Genomic DNA, 11745 nt, shown 5'->3' with positions numbered 1-11745 from the left:
GAACTAGATTCCACATGCCACAACGTCGTAGATCCCGCGTGCTATAACTAAGACCCGGCGCAGCCAAACAAACAAATAAATAAATAACTAAATTTAAAGCATAGGCTGTGAAATCACATGGGAAAATATTTACCATTAGAAGCATAAAATAAATATGAGTAAACAAGAATAAAAATATATTCCAAGGGCTTATCTGGTGGCGCAGTGGTTGAGAACCCGCCTGCCAGTGCAGGGGACATGGGTTCAAGCCCTGGTCCGGGAAGATCCCACATGCCACAGAGCAGGTAAGCCCGTGGGCCACAACTACTGAGCCTGCGCTCTAGAGCCCACAAGCCACAACAACTGAAGCCTGCGTGTCTAGAGCCCGTGCTCCGCAACAAGAGAAGCCACCACAATGAGAAGCCCGCACACCACAACAGTAGCCCCTGCTCGCTGCAACTAGAGAAAGCCTGTGCACAGCAACAAAGACCCAATGCAGCCAAAAATAAATAAGTAAATAAATTTATTTTTAAAAAAATTCCACTTGTTCTGATGAAACTGGTATAGCATTAAGGCCCTTCAGTTCTGGACTTGTTTGCACTGGATCCAGGAATTACCAATTTTACTCCAAATTCTATAGATTCCAGGCCATTTATGTTAGTATTTAAAAGACCCCAACTTTTAAAGATAAATTCCTCTGTGGGTTAGTGAGCAGAAATAACTGTTTTATTTCTTATAAAAGAGAAATGTGTTTATAACATCCTAGAAGAACTGAAGGAAAAGTGCTTGTTGAACAGACGGGGTGTATCTTACTTAGATCATGAGTAGTGTTTCCTCAGTTCTGTGGTATGGTGGAGGTTTTATATTTTGTCTGTCATTCGTGGAGTCGACCGGATTTCACAGTGCCTCCCATACATCAGATACTGATCAGGCAATAGGAACAAAAGATTCAGAAGTGAATTGCTTGGAGGCACGTAGAGCCTAGGGTGATGTAATAAAGATGTGTGTGAAGAGCTACTAGATCACAAAGGAAGGAACATGTAGCCTCCTTGGTGAGAGGAGGTGGTGAAGGGAGGTTTTGCAAAGGTGGTAGCATATGAGCTGAGTTTCGAAGGGTGAATAGGAGTTTACAGGCAAACAGGAAGGGCACTGGGGCAGAGGGACAGCAGCCTGAGAGAACTTGGACTTGAGGGAGCAAGGTTCATTGTGGGAAGGCACTAGGACTGGAAGGCTAGGAAGGTTGTGAGGAATCTTTTACCCATGATAGGAGTTTGCAGTTTATCCTGTAGTCTAGGCTTTCTCGGAGGGCATTCTGTGGAAATCCAAGCCCCATGAGAGTCTCTGGGGGAGAAAAGTTAGAGATTCACATGAACATTACAATGTTAGACTCTTGAGTGCTCAGTAAAGAAACCAGTTTCCTGTTTATAAACTCGAATAAATGTTTTGGGAAGGATTGCTATTAGGCAGCGCAGGGCTCCTGAATATTTTAAGCAAGGGAATGACTTCAACTGATTTACATTTAGGAAATTAAGTGGCAACAGTGAAGGGGTAGGTTGGAGTAAGGGGAGATTGGTGGCAAGAGAACAGTTCATAACTATTACTAGTTTTGGTAATAAAATCTGGCCATCAGTATAGAGATGTTTAATCTCAAAATTTAGGAATTTAGGGCACTTCTAAGAAAAAAATATTTTAACAATGAACTAAAATACTTAGTTGACAGCCAAGGTTTTGAGAGGAGAATTTTGGGACAAATGCAGATTTTGTTTCTGACTTTGATTAAAGATTAAACAGGGCTTCCCTGGTGGCGCAGTGGCTGAGAGTCCGCCTGCCGATTCAGGGGACACGGGTTCGTGCCCCGGTCCGGGAAGATCCCACATGCCGCAGAGCGGCTAGGCCCGTGAGCCATGGCCGCTGAGCCTGTGTGTCCGGAGCCTGTGCTCCACAATGAGAGAGGCCACAACAGTGAGAGGCCCGTGTACCGCAAAAAAAAAAAAAAAAAAAAAAAAGATTAAAGAAAATCTTTGGTTTAAATTTTACTTTAGGAGTAATGTTTTTTAAAAATCCCTTATGATACAATCTCTTGAGTTCTTAGATCAAAGTGGTAGGGTTTTTAAAAGTTTTTTTAAAATAATGCTGGATTAATTTTTCAAATACATTATAATATACCTTCATTTAAGGACCATTTTCATTTCTTTTACTGTGATATATTATTTCTTCAGTCAATTTTTAAAAATAGATTGGATTTTTGGTCTTTCTGGTACCAGTTTTTAGGAGCCTTTTATATATTGAGGAGATTGGCTTTTTATATGTGATATTAGTTACAAGTATTTTTCCCCAGTTAGTCTTTTTTGCTTTGTAAAAGATCCCTGTGTTTTATTACCTGAATATATCTTTTTCTGTGGTGTCTGGTTTTTGAGTCATAGGTAGAAAGGGCTCTGTACTCCAAGGTTATAAAAAGGAATTTACCCAGTTTTGGTCTGGAATCTTTACAATTTTGTGATTTATATTTAAATATTTGATCTGTTAGGAACTTACGCTTGTGTATGATGTGCAGTATGAATCACTTTTTCCAGATGGGTATTTTAATTGCCCAGGCATCGTTCATTATATAGTCTTTTCCTTCCTCAGTTTTGAGATACCTGCTTCATCATTTACCATTTTCTGTTTCTGGACTTTGTAATTTGTCCCGTTGATCTATTTATGTGCTGTTGCCATACTGTTTTGAGGCTTTATAATATCTAAAAGTGCTAGTTTCCTTCTGATACTCCTCTTTTGGCATTTTCCTGACTTGTCTTATATTTTAATTTTTCTACATGAATTTTAGGATCAGCTTAACCTGTCCCGTAAGCATTCTGGCAGGGCGGAGTGGCAGTGGGGGAGTGCGGTGGTGGGGGGATCACTTTTAATTTACAGATTAATCTCTTTATTGATGGATGACTCTAAGTTGTAGCTTTAATTTAATCTTTCTCTTACAGATGATATTAACCGTGTTCTTGAGCAACAATGAACAGATTTTAACAGAAGTTCCCATAACACCAGAAACAACATGTCGGGATGTTGTAGAATTTTGCAAGGAACCTGGAGAAGGCAGTTGCCATTTAGCTGAAGTGTGGAGAGGAAATGGTATGTATTAGGCTCTATAAAGATGACTAAGTACATGAAATCCAGTGTTTATTGAATACAGAATGTTGTTTCCGGTTCTTTGTTATCTGGGGTAATAAGGAATTGAGTAAAGTAAAATCTATTTTATCGCATGAGGATAGGATGTTATAAATGCTGTTTGCAAAGAAGTGTGTTCTGTGATTTGACCCTCACCGTAGCCATGTGGAAGAAGCCGGGAAAGCAGATCTGGTTCTTGTGTGAAGGCTTTCTGACATCACTACTGACCAAACGAGAGTTCCCTGTCCACTGAGGCCTTACAGTGTTTCGTTTGTTGCATGTCAGGTTGTTGATCTGCTTTTCTTCTCCCTACGGTAACTTCACGAAGACAAAATCACTGTGGTGTTCCCCTGCGCACAAAGCCTTTTAAATAGTAAGTGCTTCATAAATATTTGCTTATTAAGTTGAGAAGAGTTAATACTGGCTCTTACATTTAAGGATTTGTCAGCTAGCTGGGCAGAGATGATCAGTGTAGGTAATATAATTACCGAATACAGAAAATTCTGCAAAATAATGTGGATTCTCATGGAGATGTGGAATTGAACTGGGATAGGATACACCAGGCGAGGGGAGCAGTGTGAGGGAAGGACAAGAGACGAGCATGGAGAAGGCGTGCTCCTCAGGCAGCACTGAGAGGAGGGGCCCAGGAGGGTGGGAACTAGACTGGCAAGGCCACCTGCTCTGACAGCGTGTGGAAGGAGGTAGCTGTGTGCATGGATGGGTCTGAGTCAGGAAGCAAGAGAGTGGTCATTTGGAACATGCTGTGTATGAGGTGGGTGTCCAGATGGATGTGTTTAAAGGACACTTAGGGATAATCAGTGAATTCTTACACTTTTTAAAAATAATTTTTTAATTGAGGTATAATTGACATACAACATTTTATTAGTTTGAAATGTACTATATAATTATTTGATATTTGTATATATTGTGAAATGATCACCACAGTAAGTCTAGTTAGCATCCATTACTGCACACAGTTACAGAATATTTTTTCTTGTGATGAGAACTTTTAAGGTCTACTCTTTTAGCAACTTCAAATATGCAGTATGTTTTTTTTTTAATTTATTTTTGGTGACATTGGGTCTTCGTTGCTGTGCACAGGTTTTCTCTAGTTGCAGCGAGTGGGGGCTACTTTTCATTGTGGTGCGTGGGCTTCTCATTGCGGTGGCTTCTCTTGTTGCAGAACATAGGCTGTAGGTGCGTGGGCTTCAGTAGTTGTGGCACATGGGCTCATTAGTTGTGGCTCACAGGTTCTAGAGCACAGGCTCAGTAGTTGTTGCTCCGCAGCATGTAGGATTTTCCCGGACCAGGAATCGAACCCATGTCCCCTGAATTGGCAGGCAGATTCTTAACCACTGCGCCACCAGGGAAGTCCCTGCAGTATGTATTGTTAACTCTGGTCACCATGATGTACATTACATCCCCAGTAAGAGTTCTTTATATATTGTAGATACAAGTCCCTTATTAGGTGTATGATTTGTAAATATTTTCTTCCAAAGTCTTGTGCTTTTAATGTTATCCTTCAGATTCAGAGTAAAAACTTTAAGGACACATTGAGAGAAACTTGACTTTGATAAATGGTGGACTATTTACTAAAGTAGAAGTAAGAGGCCAGGTCCTCAGTTATCAGTCTGATATCAGCTACAGGAAGAGGGGTGTTAAGTAATTGCAGTTTTTAGAGGACTAATGTTAGAGCCTGGTCATTCCATCATTGTTTGCTCTTCTCTAGCCTCTTAGCACTCGTGCTTTTTGTGGCTTGCTGTCACTTCTTATTCCTTATCTGCCCCTTATATTAGTCTTGGAGAGCCCCAGTGGTCCCTGGCCGCTTGAGTCACTCATTTGTTGCAGTCCTTGGCTCCAGGGCCATCTGAAATCATAACCTGTGGTCTAGCCTCATCAGGAATGAGGCCTACCTCCTCGGAGCACAGAGGGTCACAGCCACTGCTCCCACTGTCTAGAGCAGTCCCTAGCACCCACGCACCTTTGCCTCTCATCCCTTCCTTGAATCTCAGAGTGTGTTAAGGGTCCCTCCCCTTTACTTCAGTACTGTCATTGTATTTATCAAAACATAATATGGTAGCTTTCATCTCTCTCTGTCTTATTGGACTACAATTCCTGAAGGCAGGAACTTGTTTGTTCACCATCATACCGCCAGTGCCCAGCCTGTTTCTCATAATAGGCCCTGAGTAAACACTTAAATCATTGAGTAAATTGGAGCAGCAAAGCGAGGTCTTGAAGAGATGGTGGTGGATGAGATTCAAAGGAAGGGGAAAAAGCACAGCCTTTCTCAGTCTTTTTTACCCCAGAGGAACCCTTAAGGTAATATTCAGATTTTGGAGACTGCTTTGCATAAAAATGATTGCATCTATAACACATGGTATACTCATGTCATCAGTATTCAGAAATATGATACTCCAATGTAATTGTCAGTGCTTTTGAGAAGAGAGTATTTCTCTGTGGATCTGTGTATTACTTTGCTCAGGCCACCATAACAAAGTAACACAAACTGGGTGGCTTAAATAAGAGAAATTTATCTTTTCACAATTCTGGAGGCTAGAGGTCTGAGATCAAGGTGTCAGGGAGGTTGGTTTCTCCTGAGGCCTCTCTCCTTGGCTTGTAGACAGCAGTCTTCTCCCTGTGTCCTTACATGGCCTTCCGTCTGTATCTGTGTCCTAATCTCTTCTTAAAGGGACACCAGTCATTTGGATTAGGGTGCTCCCTAATGACCTCATTTTAACTTATTACCTCTTTAAAGATCCTGTCTCCAAATAAGGTCACATTCTGAGGTACTAGGGGTTAGGACTTCAGCATATGAATTTGTGTGTGAAGGGACACAACCCAGCCCGTAACAGTCTGTTAACTTGGCCAGCTTATTATCCTGATCTTTTTGTGGTTCCCTTCCTCGAGTATGTCAGCTCTCATGCAAATCAGGAGTGTAGGTAGGACCTTCAGTTTTTCTTTTTGTGAAATTTCCTACTTGATTTTCTTTTTGCCTTATCCAAGAATGGCTGAAAGTCTTATCATAGATTTCTCCATTACATAAGATGCTAATGAGGTATAGTATGCTATTAATTCTACATGATACATGTGGGGTAGTTTTGTTTTCGCTTTAAAACAGAAATACGTTTTAGTTAACCCTTCTTATTTAAAAAAGGTAGTGAAGCTTAGCTTGCTTTTCTTGAAGTTAGTCTTTAAAATTTTTTTACTTATAAAGGGAAACATTTTTTTCAATAACTGGCTTTAAGGCAAAATTGGAGTTTTAACTTTATAAAGTTATGCTCAGACTTGGTAGATTTAAGTGGGGATTGTAAACTGATTTTAATTAATGTGAAAAAAATTTGTAAGCCAAAGCAATATGAATAAAAATATGGCCTAAGACACAATGTTATGTAAAACCAAGGGACACGATTAGGCTTAAACATGGGCCTCACAGCTATAAAACTACAATATACAAGTTCTTAAAAATCTTTTTTATAGGCCTATATCCATAAAAAGTGTTACTTTCAAAACTAAAAATATGGAATGATATTACTTCATTAGTGTTCAGTTTGTGCTTGCTTTTCGTTGTACAAATACTCAGTTCAGAGTTGAACTAAGCACACACAGACTTCATTTTCAACTGAGATGAGATGATTTATGTCCTTGCCCTTGATGTTGGCTGAATAGGCAAAGCTTGCCTGCACATGTAGGAAGATGAAACGGCAGCAGCACAGTGTGCGCTGCATTTCTATGAATGGTGGGGTTTTCTTCCTTACGGAAGTCTGGCACTTATCTAGGACTGAACAGTAAATCACACCTTGAATGTATGATAAGGCTGCAGCTTGCACAGCTCTTTCTCTTGACTCAGTGTCGGGTTCTCAGGCTGAGCAGGAGGAGCCTCTCGCCCAGACATACTCCTGTGTTGAGAGGAGCCAAAATATGGTTCGGTCTTGTCCTGCTCCTCTCCCACGCCAGGCCGTTTGCTGTGAGCCTTGGAACTTGCCGATATCCTTTCTCGCTTTCAAGCACAAGCAGCAGTGGGAACATTTCAAGATTTCCTTTTAATTGAGATAAAATTCACATAGCATAAAAATCCCCATTTTAGTGTACAACTTCGTGGTTTTTAGGACATTCTCAGTGTTGTGCAACTATCTCCAAACTCTGTACCTCCCCATTCCTTCCTCCCCCAGGCAACCACTGTATTACTTTCTGGCTCTATGTGTTTGACTATTTTAGGCATCTCATATAAATTGTATCATATAATATGTGACTTTTTAAAAAAGTATTTATTTTTTAATGTGTGACTTTTTGATCTAGCTTTTTTCTCTTAGCATGTTTTCAGGATTCATCCATGTTGTAGCATGTATCAATACTTAATTTCTTTTTTTGGCTGCAAATATCCATTGTATGATATACAACAGTTTATTTATCCTCTCATCAGTTAATGGACCCTTGGGTTGTTTCCACTTCTTGGCTACTATGAATACTGCTGCTGTGGACATTCACGTACCGGTGTTTGTGTGGGCTAGCTGTATTGCCAGCAAGTGCGTTGTCAAGCCTTTATACATCTGATTGCCACCTGTAACACTTTAATGAATAACAAGATTCAGCCAATTTGTTAATGTGTTTCTTTGAAAGAGCGGGAGGCATACTGCTTCATGATAAATATACTAAAGGACATTTTTTTCACTGTTCCCCCATTTAATGTGCAAAATTGCTTTTATGTTTACTTCTTTGTGTTTATATGTTACCTAAATTATTTCCCCTTCATGGTCTTGTTTTCACTTTATTAAAGTTAAAATTCAGTGCTTGTAATATCCTTGAATTCTAATATATGTGTACATTTATTTTAAATTATTTTTATTCATTTTTTACTTTTGGTACAAGTCATTTTGTTTGTTTCTGAGAAAAGTAAGATTTTTTGTTTGTTTGTTCTTTTCCTAGAGCGTCCCATACCCTTTGATTATATGATGTATGAACATCTTCAGAAGTGGGGGCCACGAAGGGAAGAAGTGAAATTTTTTCTTCGACATGAAGATTCCCCAACCGAGAGCAGTGAACAAGGTAGATAAGTGCTTTTTTCCCCCCATTTGCTAATTTTTGCCATAAAAGTTAATTCAAACATTAAATTAATTTAAATTAATTTAAGAATTAACAGGAGTAAATATTAAATTATTCACGATTTCCCCCCCTTCACTTACAAGTGGTGAGAGGGAGAGTTGGTATCTCACAGGTTTTTTGACCTCTGTTATTGCAGTTTATGATTATTTCACACTTTCAGCCTCCTCCTCAGGATCCTAAGTTAGTCACATAATGCACTGAAACATGTAAGGGGACCTGCTGTTGAAAGGGATTGCTTTTGATAAATATCACATGGCTGAAATCTCTAGATTTTAAGAATAAATGAAACCATGAAAGGATCATAAAAATTCCGGGAAATATATATATATTTATATAGTATCTATATATGTGTATATATACACATACATGTATATGGAGAGAGAAAGAAAAACAGAAAAATAAGAACAAGACCTAAGTGGGGAGTTCTCTGGTGGCCTAGTGGTTAGGATTCCGGGCTTTTACTGCCACAGCCTGGGTTCAGTCCCTGGTTGGGGAACTGAGATCCTGCAAGCTGCACAGTGTGGCCAAAAAAAAAAAAAAAAAAAGGAACAAGGCCTAAGTGTAACTAACTCTAAACCATAATAGAAAAGACAAACCGAATTATTAAAATAAAAAACCAAAAAAAACCTCTTTGCATGGCAGTAACCACATTAAAGCAAGGTCAAAAGACAAATTATAAACTGGGAAACAGCATGTATAGCTCATATTGCAAAGGGCTAATTTCCTTTACGTAAAATGATAAGGAAAAAAACAGTAAAAAAATAGACAAAATATACAAACCCGATGTTCACAGAAAAGGAAATATTCATGACCCAGAAATATATGCAAAGAGGTTCAGCCTTACTCCTAATAAAAGAAATGTAGGAAAAACACTGAGATACTCTATTTCACCTGTCACGTGGCCAAGGTTAGAACATTTAATAACACAGTGTTGGCAAGAACGCTGAGAAACAGGCAGTCTTCCACATTGTTGGCAGCTTCTGTAGAGGGCAGTTTGGTGGTATCTGTTAAGCTTACAAAAGCATGAAACCTTTCACCCAGCAATCTCACTTTTGAGAATTTATCCTAAAGCTGTGTCTGCACACATACAAAATGACATATACATAGTGTAACTCATGGGCACTGCTGGTAGGAGCAGCCTTCAATGCCTCCAGGGGCGTCGGCTGAAGAAACTGGAGTACATCTGCTCTGTGCCCTGTCCCAAACCACTTCCTGCACTTGTCACTTGAATAAGCACAGTGTACACACATGCTGCCTCCTGTGTAACAGAGATGAAAGAGTAATGACGTATTCTGTGTTGGCTTGTGTGTATGAAATATCTTTGGAACGATAAGTAAGAAACTGGTAACATGGCTAGCCTGGGGGGAAGGCTGCTGGGTAGGGGAAGGAGGGAGGGAAAATTGGTCATTTACATCTTTTGGTTCCTTTTGAATTTTTAAAAAAATTTTATTTTATTTATTTTTGGCTGTGTGGGTCTTCGTTGTGGCGTGCGGGCTTCTCATTGAGGTGGCTTCTCTTGTTGCACAGCATGGGCTCTAGGCACACGGACTTCAGTAGTTGTGGTGTGCAGGCTCAGTAGTTGTGGCTCGTGGGCTGTAGAGCGCAGGCTTAGTAGTCGTGGTGCACGGGCCTAGTTGCTCTGCGGCATGTGGGATCTTCCTGGACCAGGGCTCAAACCCATGTCCCCTGCATTGGCAGGCGGATTCTCAACCACTGCACCACCAGAGAAGCCTGTTTCCTTTTGAATTTTGAATGATAGGAATATACTACTTTTTAAAAAAAAATTTTATTGGAGTATAGTACATGTACAATGTTGTGTTAGTTTCAGGTATACAGCAAAATGAATCTATTATACATATACATATATCCACTGTTTTTTAGATTCTTTTCTCAAATAGGTCATTACAGAGTACTGAGTAGAGTTCCCTGTGCTGTACAGTAGATCCTTATTAGTTATCTATTTTATATATAGCAGTGTGTATATGTCAATACCAATTTCCCATAAACTACTTATTTTTTAATTAAAATTTAAAATAAGGGAATCTTTTTTTTGGAAAGCATATACACTGTACAGTTAAGAAAGAAACCTTTGTTATTTAACGGTGATTATGGATTACTTCTGGTATTTAAAAAAAAAACAATGAAAGGACATCCTTTTGTAAAAAGAAGGTTCCTTTATTACAAGTTATCCCTCTTTATTTATTTATTTTTTGTTGAGCCACATGGCTTATGGGATCTGAGTTCCCCGACCAGGGGTTGAACCCACATCTTCTGCATTGGAAGCACAGAGTCTTAAGCACTGGACCGCCAGGGTAGTCCCTAGCTGTATTTTTTTTAATACCTGTTTATTTATTAGGCTACTTCAGGTCTTTGCTGCAGCGCATGGGTTCCTCGCTGTAGTGCGCGGGCTCCTCTCTAGTGGTGTGCAGGTTTTTCTGTGTCTAGTTGTGGTGCACGGGCTCTGTAGTTTGTGGCACGCGGGCTCTCTCGTTGAGGTGCGCAAGCTCAGTAGTTATGGCGAGTTGCCCCATGGCATGTGGGATCTTAGTTCCTTGACCAGGGATTGAACCTGCGTCCTTGCATTAGAAGGCGGATTCTTTACCCCTGGACCACCAAGGAAGTCCCTGTATTTTTAATTAAAGGATATTTTGCCCCTAGGATGAGCTACTGTCTGCTTTAAAATCATCTTCCCATAGCTGTAAATATCATGCTGTTTTTCACAATGCATCATTACTTCTGGTTTTTTTGTGTTTTTTTTTTTGCGGTACACGGGCCTCTCACCGTTGTGGCCTCTCCCGCCGCGGAGCACAGGCTCCAGATGCGCAGGCTCAGCGGCCATGGCTCACGGGCCCAGCCGCTCCATGGCACGCGGGATCCTCCCGGACCGGGGCACAAACCCGCGTCCCCTGCGTCGGCAGGCGGACCCCCAACCACTGCACCACCAGGGAAGCCCTACTTCTCGTTTTTATTTCACTGGGTGCTGGTCATCTGGAGTCAGGAGACCAAGACTCCAGGCCTAGCTCTTCATCCATTTCTACCTTAGAAAAGGGCCCTGCCTCTCTGGACGGACTCCTCCTGAGGAGGATTAGACTAGCTGGCAGTTAAAGCGCTGTTCTAGTGCTAAGAACTTACTTTAACGCTCTACCTGAGTGCTCCAAATATTTATACCCTATAGTTAAATGAAAAGTTTTATATTTTACTTTAATCATTATAATATATGTACATAACCCTTACTGTCCCAGGATGGTGGAATGGGGGGAAGGTCTTATATTGTTCTCACTCTGTAAAGTCTGGAAGCGTTAGGGATACTTGAGAGAACTGTCTAGAGTTACAAGGAATGGGACAGCACTGACCTTCCAGTTGACCTTCATTGTCACACCGGATGCTGCTCAGTCTTGTTGTGCTGACGTGGCAAGTACACCTGAGACAGTGGAAGAACTGGATGCTGAGCTGTTTGAGGTTAGGGAGACAATGCGTCCCAGGGGGATGGCGCTCGAGATGAGGGCC

The 11745-nt window shown here is 40.6% G+C and overlaps 1 protein-coding gene across 3 annotated transcripts in view; it reads left to right on the top strand.

Annotated features, from left to right (window-relative positions):
* The first annotated feature begins 2951 nt into the window (after nt 1-2951).
* PPP1R13B (protein phosphatase 1 regulatory subunit 13B) overlaps nt 2952-11745 on the top strand; it is a 52894-nt gene continuing 44100 nt past the window's right edge. Inside the window, exons 1-3 of one of the 3 annotated variants that reach the window (XM_024758736.1) lie at nt 2972-3102; nt 3424-3511; nt 8062-8181. In XM_024758736.1, coding sequence (XP_024614504.1) covers nt 8085-8181 — 97 coding nt within the window. In that variant the 5' untranslated portion in view covers nt 2972-3102; nt 3424-3511; nt 8062-8084. Of the gene's footprint in view, nt 3103-3423; nt 3512-8061; nt 8182-11745 lie in introns of all 3 variants that reach the window. The other 2 variants (XM_024758749.1, XM_024758741.1) reach the window with 2 other exon arrangements.

The sequence above is a fragment of the Neophocaena asiaeorientalis genome, unplaced genomic scaffold (genome assembly GCF_003031525.2).
Source record: "Neophocaena asiaeorientalis asiaeorientalis breed wild unplaced genomic scaffold, Neophocaena_asiaeorientalis_V1.1 scaffold476, whole genome shotgun sequence".
NCBI lineage: Eukaryota > Metazoa > Chordata > Mammalia > Artiodactyla > Phocoenidae > Neophocaena > Neophocaena asiaeorientalis.
Note: the sequence above shows the minus strand (reverse complement) of the source record. Positions and strands in the feature narration are given on the sequence as shown.